The sequence below is a fragment of the Neoarius graeffei genome, chromosome 11 (genome assembly GCF_027579695.1).
Source record: "Neoarius graeffei isolate fNeoGra1 chromosome 11, fNeoGra1.pri, whole genome shotgun sequence".
Classification (NCBI taxonomy): Eukaryota; Metazoa; Chordata; class Actinopteri; order Siluriformes; family Ariidae; genus Neoarius; species Neoarius graeffei.
In genome coordinates this window covers 46,154,143-46,171,125 of record NC_083579.1, presented here as the reverse complement: position 1 = coordinate 46,171,125, position 16,983 = coordinate 46,154,143, and the positions used below count along the sequence as shown (strand labels likewise).

Here is a 16,983-nt window from a genome sequence, read left to right as displayed (position 1 = left end):
GGGTTTCCTCCGGGTGCTCCGGTTTCCCCCACAGTCCAAAGACATGCAGGTTAGGCTAATTGGTGGCTCTAAATTGACCGTAGGTGTAAGTGTGAATGGTTGTTTTTCTCTATGTATTTGCCCTGTGATGACCTGGCAACTTATCCAGGGTGTACCCCACCTTTCGCCCATAGTCAGCTGGGATAGGCTCCAGTTTTCCTGCGACCCTGCACAGGATGAGTGGTTACAGATAATGGATGAATGGATAATTACACAATACTTTTGTATTTTGAAATGTTAAACTTGCTAAAGTAGTAGTAGACATAGACTATGTCTGTCTAAAAGGCAACTGACAAGCAGTAGAAACATCTCATCTCATTATCTCTAGCCGCTTTATCCTTCTACAGGGTCGCAGGCAAGCTGGAGCCTATCCCAGCTGACTACGGGCGAAAGGCGGGGTACACCCTGGACAAGTCACCAGGTCATCACAGGGCTGACACATAGACACAGACAACCATTCACACTCACATTCACACCTACGGTCAATTTAGAGTCACCAGTTAACCTAACCTGCATGTCTTTGGACTGTGGGGGAAACCGGAGCACCCGGAGGAAACCCACGCGGACACGGGGAGAACATGCAAACTCCACTCAGAAAGGCCCTCGCCGGCCCCGGGGCTCGAACCCAGGACCTTCTTGCTGTGAGGCGACAGCGCTAACCACTACACCACCGTGCCGCCCAGTAGAAACATTTCAGAGTGAATTCAAATCAGTGTGGTTAGCACTCATGCTGTATTTATATGCTTCTCAGGCTACTACACTATATGACCAAAAGTTTGTGGACACCTGACCATTACACTCCCGTATGCTTTATAGTATATAACTCCCTTCACTGTTATAGTAACCTCCACTCTTTCACTAGATTTTGGAGCATGGCTGTGGGGATTTGTGCTCATTCAAACACAAGAGCATTAGTGAAGTCAGACACTGATGGCATGCAAAAAGGCCTGGCATGTAGTCTGCATTCCAATTCATCCCAAAGGTGTTCAGTGGCATTGAGGTCAGGGCTCTGTGCAGAACATTTGAGTTCTTCCACACGAACCTTGGAAAAGTGTGTCTTCAGAGCCCTTGCTTTGTGCCCAGGGGCATTGTCATAGCAGAACAGGTTTGGGCATCTTAGGTCCAGTGAAGGGAAATTGTAACACCTCAGCATATAAACATTCTAGACAACCGTGTGTTTCGAACATTATGGCTACAGTTTGGAGAAGTTCCATATGGTTGTGATGGTTAGGTTTCCACAAACTTTTGGCCATGTAGTGTATCTTTTACTATCTGTACATTTTCACAAATGTAGATTGCTAGCAAATGTTAATGCAAATAATTGATATCATTCTATCCACATTCACTGGATATGAGCAATCAGGCACTCTGACTAGCTACTACTAGGATATCAGCTCATATACTGTACCGTGAGTAGAGGAATACAAAATGGTAGTGCGTGTTGCTGAACCAACCGAGGATGAACTAAAAGCTCTACTCAAAAACAAAACCCCAAAAAATACAAAAAAAAAAGTAATAAAATATGGAATAAAAGTATTTGATGGTAAGAACATATAATTATTTATTATTCAAGAATTATTATTATAGCATTTTTCACAAATTGCTACTGTAATTTTGCTGGTTTATTTACATTCTAAGCGGAAATTATTTTGTCGGACATTGTGTATAAAGTTTTTATTTATCGAATTTGCAAAAAATACAAATGCTCTATTTCTCAAAATCCAGTGAATGTTGATATCATAAAACAGTTATTCCACTCAATCTCGTCGTACATGGCTTTTCGCCAACTCGGTGCTATGTGCCTCATCGGCTATCAGCTCATGTATGACTCGATTTTGTGGAATAACTGTTAAAAATTGATGAGGGATAGTATTGATATCATCATGACCTGCTGCAATTTTATAGCATTAGAAAAGATCTAAACATTCTCAATCGGTACATATCCTGATTCTTCTGGTTTACAGTGCAACATGTGAAGTTCAGGAAAGCTTAAGCACAAATGCGTGTCCCTGACACATCACTGTTATTCGATCAGGCAAAGCCTTATTGAAATAGATGTTTTTGACTTGTCATAACCAGTTCTATGTAACTGTTATAGAAATTTCCAGCAGCAGCAATAAGCATATTCATGGTGTGAGCAAAGGTTCTGAAACGCATTAGGCTAGATGTTTTGGTTTGTTGTAAACTAAAGAATCGCAGCAAGAAGGGGAGGAGTCTCAGATATTTTGCTGCTGCACTGCCGCTTTTGTCTGCTCAGATGATTAAAAAAGATGACAAAATCAAATGAGTTCAAGAAAGATAACATTTTATGAGGATGATATGAATAATAGTGTCTTTATAATCAGCTATGATATTTAACAGCACCACATGCCTGAAGCTTCGGGAGGCTGAAACACCTGTGGCTGCTGTGCATCCTGAATGTGGATGATCCATGCAATTATTTATTTCATGAGGTATTCATCCCCTGCCCAAACTTCGTTTGGGCAGGGGATACAGAAACGGGTTCCATCCATCTGGTCATGTTTTCGTTTCCAGGCCATATCTTTAAAACTACTGAAGATATCTTCATGAAACTTTGTATACATATCAAGCAACATGTGAACTGGTGCCTTTTGCTCTTTTGGATTTTTGAAAAAAAAGTATTTTTCAAATTTTTACATAAAAAATAGATTTTGACTTAGTTTCTAAGAGCAATGTTCATTTCTGGAGCATATATCCAAAACTATTCATGATACGGATTTGAAACTTGGTATACATGTTAACAAGGTGATGTACTGTAGATGTGCTTTTTCATACTAAGAAATTTGAGAAATTTTAATTTTTCCATGGAAACAATTTCAGACTTAATCTCTCAGGTTATTCTTAGGGATAGATTTTGTTTCCGGAGCAGAACTTGAAAACTATGAGTGGTATGGTCTTGAAAGTTGGTATATGTGTTAAGTAATGTATACGTGCATTTTGATACTAATAAATGTGAGAAATTTAAATTTTTAGCTCACCCAGACCAAAGGTCCGGTGGGCTTATGCCATGGGCTGCTGAGGTCAGTGTAAAGAGGTAGGGTTGGTTTCCTGCAGCAGAACTTGAAAAATGTAACAGAATATCTTGAAACTTGGTATATAGGGCGAGGGATATAGATGACTCTGTCTTCTTGTTGTATATTATTATTATATTGTATTCAAATGGTATTCTATAGGTGTACGTCTATTTGCATTGCTCAGGACATTCATTCTAGACTTAAAAGGATAGTTCAGGATTTTTGACATGAATCTGTATGGCATCCCCATCAGTAGTGTCGTGCAAACACACTGACTTACCCCGACAGCATCCTGTGAGTCCAGTTCTTGTCCAGTTTTGGTCCAGACGAAAGTAGTCCGGCAAGTTTGTTGGGGTCACGAAAGTAAAACGTTTTTCGTCTCAAAACAGTATGTGTTCAAAAGAGTGATATATTTGCATCACAAAACCATTGCCAAATAAAAAGTCAGACCTTAAAATCGCTTGGCACTATTTTCTCTCCCTTCTTATCACTGCGTGCTGCCGCCAGGTGACAGCCACGGCTGTTTCATTCATTGTTTTAGTGATGGGAATTTCGGCTCTTTTTCGGGAGCCGGCTCTTTTGGCTCTTCTTACTATAAGGAGCCGGCTCTTTCGGCTCCCAAACGGCTCCTGAGATTTTATTTTTGATTTAATTGCTGCAATTAACTAGTTAATTAATTACATTATTATTTATATTTTATCAATAGGATGTTTTCCATTTTATTTTTTAGTTTTTGTAGCCATTGTAAAGCTTTGTAAAGTATAGCAGTGTAACAATGTTCTAGCTATAGAAATAAAACTTACTTACCAATTAATAAATTATTTTCTCACAAACATAATGCAAAACTGTGTTATATTACCACTATAAAATACAGAGAAGACATCAACTGTTTATCCTTTATGGCTTTATTTCACACTCGACCTTGAACAAAATGCCACAAAATAAATTATGAAGTATAAATCAGGCCTAAGAAACTATGAAGCAAAGTTGGAAATTATTTTAACAAACACAGAACAATGTGCAACAAAATATGTGGCACCTTGAGCGCATGTAAAAAGAGAAAAAAGTGCCGCACTCTGCTCCACCAGTAATGAGAAGCCGCTGGAACAGCAAATATGCTCCTGTTATAATGACTGCTGTCTGGTTGTATACCGCAGATTAATCTGGCCATGCCAAGGTGGTTGCCGACTGAACCTGTCAATTTATGAGCGACAATTTATATCATGAGCTTTAGAAATTCACGGCAACAAAACAATGATCATGGTTGTCAAATAGACAATCATCCTTCAACTGAGCTGAACTCTGTCTCTCTCTCTGTCTCTCTCTCTCTGAGGCACCTAAGGACAAAAAACTAATTCGGCTCCCCAACTCGGCTCCCACCGAAGAACCGGCTCCCGTCATTCACTTCAAAGAGCCGGCTCTTTGAACCGGATCGTTCGCGACCGACACATCACTACATTGTTTACTGCTAGCAAAGTTAGCGACAACATGTCTGACTACGACGGTGAAATGTGTGCGGAGATTCAGCCACATCTTTGTTGCTACAGCCTGGATAGTCGCAAGTGCGCACCATTTTCACAAATATATTATTGTATAGGTTATAGAAGGTGATAAATTTGTCGCTGTTCTTGCTCTCAAATTAGCTTGTTAGCGCCGCTGATCTGAACTCCTAATCACTGCCAAACAATGGGAAAGGTGTTGATTCCTGCGCAGATGTCATCATGACAGCGCCCAGTGATACCGAGGGAGAGAAAATAGTGCCAAGCGATTTCGAGGTCTGACTTTTTATTTGGCAACGGTTTTGTGATGCAAATATATCACTCTTTTGAACACATACTGTTTTGAGACGAAAAACGTTTTACTTTCGTGACCCCAACAAACTTGCCGGACTACTTTCGTCTGGACCAAAACTGGACAAGAACTGGACTCACAGGATGCTGTCAGGGGTAAGTCAGTGTGTTTGCACGACATTATTGATGGGGATGCCATACAGATTCATGTCAAAAATCCCGAACTATCCCTTTAAATATTGTGATTACAACAAAATGTCAGACAATGGCACAGGACTTATGCAAGACTTAAACTATATATGGCTATAGAAGTGGCTGTATTTAGACAAACTCCATTCAGTGCATCCAGCTGTCCAGTACATCTGAAGTCCTGGGGTAAGCCATGGCCTAATGGTTAGAGATGCAGCTTTGGGCCCAAAAGGCCACTGGTTTGATTCCCTGGACCAGCAGGAATGGCTGAACATCCCTTGGGCAAGCCACCTAACCCCTGATTGCTCCCCAGGCTGCTCTGGGTACGTTGCTCTGGATAAGAGTGTCTGCTAAATGCCATTAATGTAATGTCCTGAGATCAGAAAATGTGTGCAATTGTAGTAGTAACTCCTTATTAAATGTGCTTAACTTAACTTTTGAATTGTATTCAAAACAGCACAGCAACACATAATTTGATGTGTTACCTCATTAATTTTATTAGTATTTTTATTTTTTTCCAAAATGAACACTTATTTCAATTTTGATTCTTGCAACAGATTTCAAAAAGAGATGGGACGGTAAAGTATTTACCACCTTATAATGTTGCCATTCCTTCTCACAACACTTAAAAGATGCTTAAGGACTGAAGACACCAAGCGATGAAGTGTTTCAGGTGTTATTTTGTTCCTTTCTTCCTGCAAACAGGTCTTAAGGTGTGTAACAGTATGGGGTCGTCAATGTCATATTTTATTTTTCATTTCAAAATTCACCACACATTCTCGATTGGGGACAGAGGGGACAGGCACCCTCTTCTTCCACAGCCATGCCTTTGTAATGTGTGCAGAATGTGGTTTAGCATCGTCTTGTTGAAATATCGCTGGAAAAAAATGTCGTCTTGAAGGCAACATATGTTGCTCCAAAATCTCAATGTACTTTTCTGCATTAATGCTGCCATCACAGAAGTGTAAGTTACCTTTGCTAAGGCCACTGACACAACCACATACCATGACTTGCTTTTGGACTCTTTGCTGGTAACAGTCTGGATGGTCCTTGTTGTCACTGGTCTGGAGCATACAGTGTCTATTTCTTCCAAAAAAAGACCTTGAATACTAATTCATCTGACCACAATACATGTTTCCACTGTGTGATGGTCCATCCCAGATGCCTCCAAACCCAAAGAAGTTGATGGCGCTTCTGGACACAGTTAACATAAGGCTTCCCTTTTGCACTGAGGGGGCAGTACGGTGGTGTAGTGGTTAGCGCTGTTGCCTCACAGCAAGAAGGTCCGGGTTTGAGCCCCGTGGCTGGCGAGGGCCTTTCTGTGTGGAGTTTGCATGTTCTCCCCGTGTCCGCGTGGGTTTCCTCCGGGTGCTCTGGTTTCCCCCACAGTCCAAAGACATGCAGGTTAGGTTAACTGGTGACTCTAAATTGACCGTAGGTGTGAATGTGAGTGTGAATGGTTGTCTGTGTCTATGCGTCAGCCCTGTGATGACCTGGCGACTTGTCCAGGGTGTACCCCGCCTTTCACCCGTAGTCAGCTGGGATAGGCTCCAGCTTGCCTGCAACCCTGTAGAACAGGATAAAGCGGCGAGAGGTAATGAGATAATGAGAAGTTTAAACTGATATTTATGAATGTAATTCCACATTGTGGTGCATGAAAAAGGTTTGCCAAAGTAATCCTGAGCCCATGTGGTTATATCAGCTATAGATGAATGACGATTCTTGATGTAGTGCCATCTGAGGGATTAGAGATTGCAGGTGTTCAGCTTAGACTTGTGCCCTTTCCCTTTATGCACTGAAATTCCTCCAAATTCCTTGAATTGTTTAATGATATTATGCACCATAGAGGGTGGAATATCCAAATCCCTTTATATCTTTCTTTGAGGAACATTGTTTTTAAACATTTCAATACATTTCTCATGCATTTGTTGACAAACTGAAGATCCTTGAACCATCTTTGCTCCTCAAAGACTAGGTCTCTCCTCTATACTAATTTTGTACCAAATCATGATTACAGTCACCTGTTGACACTACCTGTTTCAAATCACATCATTATTTAATTGTTGTACCTCATTACTAGCCCTAAATTGCCCCGTCCCAACTTTTTTTGGAATGTGTTGCAGGCCTGAAACATAGGAATGGATGTATATTTACCTCCGCCAAGGAGGTTATGTTTTTGGTAGCATTGGTTTGTTTGTTGGTTGGTTTGTTGGTTTGTCTGTTAGCAACATTATGGAAAAAGTTATGAACGGATTGCTCTGAAATTTTTTCCAGAGGTGTGACTGGCCACAAGTAACAATCCATTAAATTTTGGCGGTGATCCGGATCACCTTCTGGATCCCGGATTTTTTTTTAAAGGATTCTTGGCAGAGGTCTGCGCTCTCCGAGTGCTTTTCTAGTAACAAATGAAATGAAGTTGAAAAGACAAAACTTGAAATATCTTGGGTTCATAGAGTCTGCAATGAAATACAATTCAAAGTCAATTTAGAAATCACTGCCTTCTTTTTTTTTTTGCATTTTCCAGACCATCCCAACTTTTTTTCTGATTTATGGTTGTAATATTCTTTACTGTTGAATGTGCAGTAAGTTGGGCCCTTTGGCAGCACCCACTAAAGATTTAGCAATTTACTTAGATCCATCCAATAGCTGGACCATGACACACTTCGCTGCCTACATCTCCTGCTTTCAGAAGTGTTAGCCACACATGATTAGCATTCAGATATAGCTGCTAGCTTGAAAAGATATGGTGGCAGCCAGGCTTCAGGCTGTCAGAGATGTGCACTGGTCTTTTCTCCCTCACATCAGTGAGTCACAGTAAGATTAGAGTAGCAGGATCTACAACAGTAATCAGCAATGAATAAATTAATTGAAAATTGCATGATTTCCAATACCATAACATGTTTTAGGACCCAACATTTTGCCACACTTCAGCCTGTGTTCATCACACACACTGTTTTTATTTCTAGGAATGTCTGCCATTACACGAGATGCAGTCATGTCCTGGCTGAATTGGTGAATCATCTGCACTTAGCTTAGGCTTATTTAACTTGGACTTATGATTATTGATTTTTTTTTCCCAGGTGAACTGCTTTTATCACGGCGAAGTTGAAGGACACACCAGTTCAGATGTTAGCCTCAGCACTTGCTCTGGTCTCAGGTATGAAAGACCTCATTCACCACTTCATAGAGTTCTCATTTTCAGCTTTGAACCACGTCTTTACAACACTGTAAAGGAATACAAATGTGTATGCTTCTGTGAGAAAAGCTGTTCTGAACCTGCAGTTGTTAAACCTTTATTTTTTTTATGTTTATTACCTCACATTTTGTCTTCCGTGGTCAATTTTGTCTCTCATCTGGAAAGTGGAATTTTGTGACCATTAACCTGACAGAATGAATTAAACTATCAATAAAGTCAGGAGCATCATCTTCTACTTAATCATTTGTGCTGAAAGTAGACATTATGATGAGAAGTATTCAACATGTCATGAAAACTTTCAATGATGCAATAAAGTGTAATTACCAAGGAACATTTGGATGTTGTAAATTTGCCATAAAAGGCTGACCGGGTGAAAATGTAAACATTAAATGCAAGCGTCAGGAGTTATTTAGTGACAAAGCCTGCTCTCCAAGGACTTTCTTCAGTTATTACACAAAGCTTTTTTAATGAAAGCACACCATGTCCAAAACCGCCCGAGTCTGAAAAGTTCAGGAAGACAGATGTGAAGGCCATACTTCATATACTGTATACTGAAGAGGTTTAAGGTTGGCAGAAGGCTTGCGGTTCTGCATTTTAGTGGTTGCAGTCATTTTCTGTGGTGTGAAGGCCAACCATGAAACTTTAACCTCTAAAGACAGTATTTAATAATAAAGAAACCAAATGGTAAAATACTTCTGCGAAAACCCAGAAAATTCCTTGACAGCTTTGGTCAGTAAATGTAGAAGCTCAACTTTATAAAGCACATTTCCAAGTTTAAAGATTATGGTCTAAAAATTAAGGCCTTGTGCAAACTGTTTGATTTGATGAATGATCCAGGTTCTGTTCCTGACTTGCACCCAGTGTTCCTGGGGATTGGCTCCTCTGTGACCCTGAACAAGAGAAAGCAGTTACTGAAGATGAAGGGATGAATGTATTACAGAGCAATCTTTTTGAAATAGTATTGTATTAAGCTGCACAATACCACCTGAGCGGTTTTATCCAGATTCCCATTGCTTACGTCTCCATTTATTTACATTAGCGATTATACCACAAGTTTGTTAAATTCTTGAATCCAATTGGTCAGAAGATGTTGATTAAATGTTCTGTAAAAGCAGCTCTGACAGTTATTCTGGATGTTATTCAAATTACTGGTTTATATTTATATTAATGCACTTGTTCTTATACATTATTGTTTCTATAGTATTCATTTACAGGTGTTTGTAAAGCAGATGTGTTACATAATCTAAAGCTAATAATGGACAGATTAAAATATATTATTTAATTAATTGTCATTCTTTAACATATTATTTAACATGGGAAAAAATATCATTTATATGGTGAAGATTTCTGTAAGGAGGTATGTATTTAAGATTTATCAAATGGTGTCAGCACTTTGCAAATGTCAATAAGTTTTCCACCACAGGAAAATCTTCAAGACTGATGACTTTAGATCTTGCAGATTCTCAAATTCTCTAAGAGTACAGGGTTGTTTCTTTTATTCAAACTGCGAGTTGGCCTAGTGGTTAGCGTGTCCGCCTCTCAATTGGGAGATCGTGAGTTCTACTCATGGTTGGATCATACCAAAGACCATCATAAAAATGGTACCTACTGCCATCTGACAAGGCATGCTACAATACAGATGTGAGTGGGGAGTCAAACTCTCATGGTTACTAGAGGACTTGCCCCCTAGCTGTACATGCGAGAGGCAGAGGGCTACAAAAATGGAGATCAGCCCTGCCCTATGCACTTGAGGTGCGGGAAGGACTTTAGACTTTTTTAGACTGTCATCCCACTTGCAGGCCTTCCACAACTTTAAATGTAACTATAAATGGTTAAAAAGCACAACTTGCCTTTTATTAATGAACTAGAAATTGCAATCAGGCGGCACGGTGGTGTAGTGGTTAGCACTGTTGCCTCACAGCAAGAAGGTCCTGGGTTCGAGCCCAGTGGCCGGCAAGGGCCTTTCTGTGTGGAGTTTGTATGTTCTTCGCGTGTCTGCGTGGGTTTCCTCCGGGTGCTCCGGTTTCCCCCACAGTCCAAAGACATGCAGGTTAGGCTAATTGGTGGCTCTAAATTGACCGTAGGTGTGAATGGTTGTTTGTCTTTGTGTCAGCCCTGCGATAACCTGGCAACTTGTCCAGGGTGTACCCCGCTGCTCGTCCATAGTCAGCTAGGATAGGCTGCAGCTTGCCTACGACCCTGTAGAACAGGATAAGTGGCTACAGATAATGGATGGATGGATGGATGGAAATTGCAATCATTGGCAACTTCCTGTGGTATAAGAGGAATAAAACACTTTGGGATGTGCTGTTATAGGAAAATAATCAAGGCCAGAGTGATGTGATGCAGCCCTAAACACAGTGCACACCCTTGTCATGTTTTATTCCTTACACACAATTAAGCCCACACTCTTAAAAATGAAGAGGTTACGTATAAGAACCTGAAGTGTTCTTTGATTTTTTTTTTTCCTCTGGGGGAACACTGAAAGATTCTTGGTAGAACCCTACCTTTGAGGGTCTTCCCATTTAGGAAGCTACAGATCCTTCAAGAACCCAAATGGAGAGCCAAATCCCTGCATATTGGAACATCTCTACTGGATATATATACATCGTGTACATAAATCTTTATATCCATAATTCTTTGCCATGTAGAAAGCATTCTAGTGTGTTCTATGCACAACTAGTAATTTGCTAAAATATTGTGTTCACTTGACATAGCAGAACTTTGAATTATGAACATTTCATCCTTGTGTTTCTTCACACTAAATGAGTTCAGCATATATTACATTGATCATTTATGCATATCCTTTTTAACATTCCTTTCTGTTGGCCACATTTTATGTTCACTGGTTTTCAGATTCATGGATATTGAAATGGATTTGTCCAGGATCTTTGTTAGAAATGCTTACTCACACTTTATGGAGCTCTAAATGCTTTGCCCTGTTTGAGCTTCCCAGATGAGTAATGGGGTGTGGGGACACTGGGAGGGACAGCAATATGAAACTCACCACAATTCTTTCCACATCCACCCACATGTTCCAACAGAGGAGAAAAAGATTAATTGTGAGATGGTACATTTGCTGGTTCACAAATGTGGTATGTGTCCAATCTGGAAATTTCTGCTTTCCATTTCCATATGAAATATTATCCATATATTTGTATATGTGTAGTATTTGAACCAACTTGATGAGTGATCTGGTTTTGTTTTTCTGTCATGTCAGATATCTTTGCAGAATGTGCATGAACAGCTTCATTAATCCCAGTTAAAGGTGATATAATGTTCCAGTTAAATAAGTAGCTGAAATATCTTAAAATACTGAAGGTTGTGTCATAAATTTTATAAGCAAAGTTTATGGCTTATAAACGTGCAGTACAGTTTAAAAGTCCCAGGAGTTGAATTCCAATCACAAATAAAAATGATACATAAGTGGCAAAAATAGCAGTAATGTTAAATGTCAGAAACCGTCAGATTCCATCATCTTCAGTACTTTTTCATTGCTTCCTTGAATAAGGCACAGAGCCAAGCTGCAATAAAATATTTTTTTTTTTAATCCACTTGTGGGTTCTCTGTGGTCCCTGTGAGATCCTACTTTATTCCAAAATCTCCATATAAATGTGATTACAACATAAGGCCAGCATGACAACTGTTATATTAGCCTTTATTTCTTAATATTGTTTAATGTATGCTTGATCCACAGGGGGTTCATCTCACTTGCAAATGAGATATTGATGGTGGAGCCTGCATTTGAACCAGAGAACGGTACACACGTGGTTTACAGAGGAGACCATTTACGCTTCCCTTCAGGAACCTGTGGTCATGGACACAACATGTCCACAATCAACCAAGGAAATGTCTGGGAACTGTTACAATCTTTCAACTCCAGGGTCAGAAAATCTCTCTTTTTTCCATTTAGTCCATCTATAATATAAATTCTCTTCAAATATTTCACTAGAAATTATTAATTCTGAAAAGAAGTACTTGAAGTTGGGCGGCACGGTGGTGTAGTGGTTAGCACTGTCGCCACACAGCAAGAAGGTCCGGGTTCGAGCCCCGGGGCCGGCGAGGGCCTTTCTGTGCGGAGTTTGCATGTTCTCCCCGTGTCCACGTGGGTTTCCTCCGGGTGCTCCGTTTTCCCCCACAGTCCAAAGACATGCAGGTTAGGTTAACTGGTGACTCTACATTGACCGTAGGTGTGAATGTGAGTGTGAATGGTTGTCTGTGTCTATGTGTCAGCCCTGTGATGACCTGGCGACTTGTCCAGGGTGTACCCCGCCTTTCGCCCATAGTCAGCTGGGATAGGCTCCAGCTTGCCTGCGACCCTGTAGAATAGGATAAAGCGGCTAGAGATAATGAGATGAGATGAGTACTTGAAGTTCATTTCAATAACTGTAAATGTGAATATCAGCACAGGCTGTGATTACCTGCAGGACTTATGCCAACGATCACAGGCATGCTGACATTCAGTATAACAGAACTCTTGCTCGTACAATATTGCTTGATTAAATTAAATGCAAATTAAATCAATATTCATCAATCAGGCATAGCATTAAAACCATTGACAGGTGAATCAAATCATATTGATTATCTCATTACAGTAACACCTGTCAACGGGTGGGGTATATTAGGCATCAAATAACAGCCAGTTCTCGAAGTTGATGTGTTGGAAGCAGGAGAATTGGGCAAGTGTAAGGACCTGAGTGACAAGAGCCAAATTGTGATGGCTAGATGACTGGGTCAGAGCATCTCCAACACAGCAGGTCTTGTGGGGTGTTCCTGGTATGCGGTTAGTACCTACCAAAAGTGATACAAGAAAGGACCAACTAATGAACCAGTGACAAGGTCATGGGCTTCCAAGGCACACTGATATGCATGGGGAGTGAAGGCTAGCCCATTTGGTCCAATTCCAGAGAAGAACTACTGTAGCATAACTTGTTGAAAAAGTTAATGCTGGTTATGATATAAAGGTGTCAGAACACAGTGCATCGCAGCTTGCTATGTATGGAGCTGCATAGCTGCAGGCTGGTCCGAGTGCCCATGCTGACCCTTGTCCACCACTGAAAGTGTCTACAGTGGGCACTTGAGCATCAGAACTCAACCACAGAGCAATGGAAGAAGGTGGCTTGGTCTGATGAATCATGTTTTCTTTTACATCATGTGGATGGCCAGGTGCACGTATGTTGCTTACTTGGGGAAGAAATGGCACCAGGATGCACAATGGAAAGAAGGTAAAGCAGTGGAGGCAATGTGATGCTCTGGGCAATGTTCTGCTAGGAAACCTTTTGTTCTGGCATTCATGTGGATGTTACTTTCACACATACCATCTACCTAAACATTGTCGTAGACCAAGTATATACCTTCCTGGCAATGGTATTCCTTATTGGTAGTGGGCTCTTTCAGCAAAATCCTGCAAAAAAATTGTTCAGGAATAGTTTGAGTAACATGACAAAGAGTTCAAGGTGTTGACTTGGCCTCCAAATTCCCCAGATCTCAATCCAATCAAGTATCTGTGGAATGTGCTAGACAAACAAGTCCAATCCATTGAGGCCCCACCTCACAACTTACAAGACTTAAAAGATTTGTTACTAACGTCTTGGTGCCAGATACTACAGCACACCTTCAGAGGTCTTGTGTAGTCCATGTCTCTGAGTCAGAGCTGTATGTCACCTGTCAGTGGTTTTAATGTTATGGCTGATCAGTGTATATACAGCACATGTCTCATAGAAACTCTGAACATTAATATTATAGAGAAATTGAAGGCAAGCAGTAAATCCCTTGATATTCACAACCTTATAGATAATATTTTACGATTACAACATTGAGGACATTGTTGCACTGACAGCCAAGCAAAGTCAGTTAGCTACATGTGAAACCTAGCTGTTTTCAAATATAGATTTAGGCAAGCTATGTACGTTTGTTAAAGCATTTGGTTAGCTAATTAGTTGAGATGAAATGGACACTGCTAAAGCCTCAGTCACAACCGGCCGTACGTGCTCCTACGGCCGGTCTACGTGCAAAAAACGCAAGAAACGCACGGAGGGCGCATGTGAAACGCACGGAGGGCGCGCGTGTGATGTGCTGATTTTCGAGCCATAGACTGGCCGCAGAGGTTCTTTGTCATGTCAAACAAACTCTACGGGCGCTTACATTTTTTTCAGGTTGCAAGACAAACTTACGGCCAACGTGCATCTTTCTCCACGAACAAAAAAACGCAGCGATTTGGGAAACGCCAAAAATCGCACGGCCAAAAAATCGTACGTCCGGTTGTGACCTAGGCTAAAGACAGGGTTCCTCAGACCAAAATGATCACGCTTAAGTGCCTGTAATCACAACCATCTTCTGCTGACTTGGAAAGGTGTCAGATTGGATAGTATGCACAATGCGGCATTTTAGAAAACTAATTCTAGCTTACTGTTAAAAATCACTTGTGCTCTGTTTGCAACTGCAAGGCAGGTCAGAGTGATATGTCTCACACAGTGGTCTGGATTGGTTGATGATAATAATAATGGGAAATATTTATTTAGGATAACCCAATTATGTGCACAGTTCACACATTGCCACCATGAACATCTTTTCAATGGGGTCCTCATACAGTCATACAAACTAACCTAACCACATGTCTTTGAAACACATCACACATTGATCGGAATAGGGGGTCCCAATGATTGGTTGGACACTATACGACACAATACCCTCCGACAGAAATCTATATACCATGATAGATCATATAGAAAATTCCAGTTTTATGTCCAGAATGTTCCTTTAACATTCCGAAGACATTCATTTTAAGTCTTAACATATTTTCACTGTGCATTACAGCATGTTCTTTATAACACTGGCACAGAGAAGCAACGTTATATGTTTTATAGCCCTGCTTAAATTTATAGCAGTACATTGAACAGTAAGGCAAATAATTCATAGCCTGTTTATGCTGCATTATTTATATGCGTTATAATGCTATATGTCTTAATTAAGCTTGTATGCAGGGGTCAACAAATCAGTAGCCCAGGCCTCCCAGGACAAATGGATTTAATTCTCTTTTTTTTTTTTTTTAATTCATATTTGCTTGGTGCACAAATAGGTTCACCAACCAGAGAAAGAAAATAAACATAGCTATGTTTAAGCATAATGCTCTTCACAATAGTTTGTTGCACCTCGATGCTGTAACTATAATGCCACGGCTTATTGCACACCACACATCTGTCAGGACAATCTGGCTGATGGTAGGGAAGTTAATTGGCGTGCAGGGATGACAATTTTTTTTCAGAATTGGGAATATGTAGGAATGCAGAAATAAATAAGTTCAACACAAAGCTGAGTAACACCGTGGTTAAATATAGGTAGGAGTAAGAGTTTCATCATAGTTAAATATATAACAAATTCAAAATGCTAAATAGACTCAATTATCTTTTTTGTGTAACTCCAGGCAATGAAAATATGGGACTGAGCAAGTACTTGCCTAGTGGACTACCTAATCCATCTCCTATAGGCAATAACATGTTATTCATATGTTATTCGAGAAAGATGGGTTAAGGAGGTTTTTTTTTTAAGTGTATATGTATGCATGAGGGTTTTTTTTGTTTTTGTTTTTTTAAACATGATGTGTACAAAGAGTGATATGTTTTCCTGACTGTCTGTTTTCATGTTCTCCCTTGCAGCATAAAAGAGATGCACAGAAGACTACCAAATATGTGGAGCTCATTATTGTAGCAGACAACAGGGAGGTAGGTTTTGCCAGATTAGCGGTAACTCCCATGGGACAACAAATGCCACTCATCCATTTCCAGGGTGTCTGAGCCCATAACCCATCTCGGGTTAAGGGATAGGCCATGGATTTACATGCCATAACATAGAACATAGTGAAGGCCTAGTTGTTGTTTTGGCTTACTCCAAAATCAGGTCAGAGTGGGGGTTTACACAGGAAGCGGAACACCATTTCCGAGTGGCCAGACAGGAAACAGGAAGTAGAGTGCTGGTCAAAAATGGCCATCAGCTGTAAAGGAAATAATGACAACAGCAGCTGCTGCTTGAGTGCGTGCATGCGTGTGTTTTTGCTTTCAATGTTAAATGTTCTTAATTTTCAGCATTTACATTGCCAGTAATTGAAAAACAATTCATATATTTACTTGTTAAAAAGTTTTGCTGACTTTCCTACTGATTAACTGAATTGATGTCATTATTTGAGTGCATTATTATTTAAATTAAGATAAATTGTGCCTTTTTTTCTTCCTCCCTGTATTTCTCATGATAGTACTGCATATCTTCAATACACATGCACACACATTTTTAAGTTCCACTTGTTAGTAAAGTTGTGTGTCACCTGAGGAAAAATTGAGATTTTGGCATAAAATTGGTGAAGATGAAGATTTTTACCCCCTTTTCCCCTTTTTCTTGGATATAAATTTATGAAAAAAAAGTGCTCATTTCTAATAAAGTTAGATGTTTTCTGTAGAATTTAAATGTTTATATTGATTTGTTCATTCAGTTAATCTGAAAAGCAGAAACATGGAGTGCTGAGGTTTTTTCATGACGTAAGTGATGACTTGTACCCTTCTGTCCAAGTTTTGATGCATCCCTATTTCTTTCTTCAGTATCATAAACATGGAAAAGATGTAGAGAAGGTGAAGCAGAGAATGGCCGAGATCGCTAATTATGTAGACAAGGTATGATACACATCACTGGAAACAAATAGCTGACTTTCAGATATATACTATGTGATCTAATTTCCCTTCATTGG

At 40.1% G+C, this 16,983-nt stretch overlaps 1 protein-coding gene across 1 annotated transcript in view; it reads left to right on the top strand.

The window, feature by feature from the left end:
• LOC132894337 (disintegrin and metalloproteinase domain-containing protein 12-like) overlaps window positions 1-16,983 on the top strand; it is a 234,502-nt gene that overhangs the window by 129,929 nt on the left and 87,590 nt on the right. Inside the window, exons 5-8 of the mRNA XM_060934018.1 lie at window positions 8,134-8,210; window positions 11,947-12,133; window positions 15,905-15,970; window positions 16,838-16,909. Of these exons, the coding sequence (XP_060790001.1) occupies window positions 8,134-8,210; window positions 11,947-12,133; window positions 15,905-15,970; window positions 16,838-16,909 (402 nt within the window). The remainder of the gene's footprint in view (window positions 1-8,133; window positions 8,211-11,946; window positions 12,134-15,904; window positions 15,971-16,837; window positions 16,910-16,983) is intronic.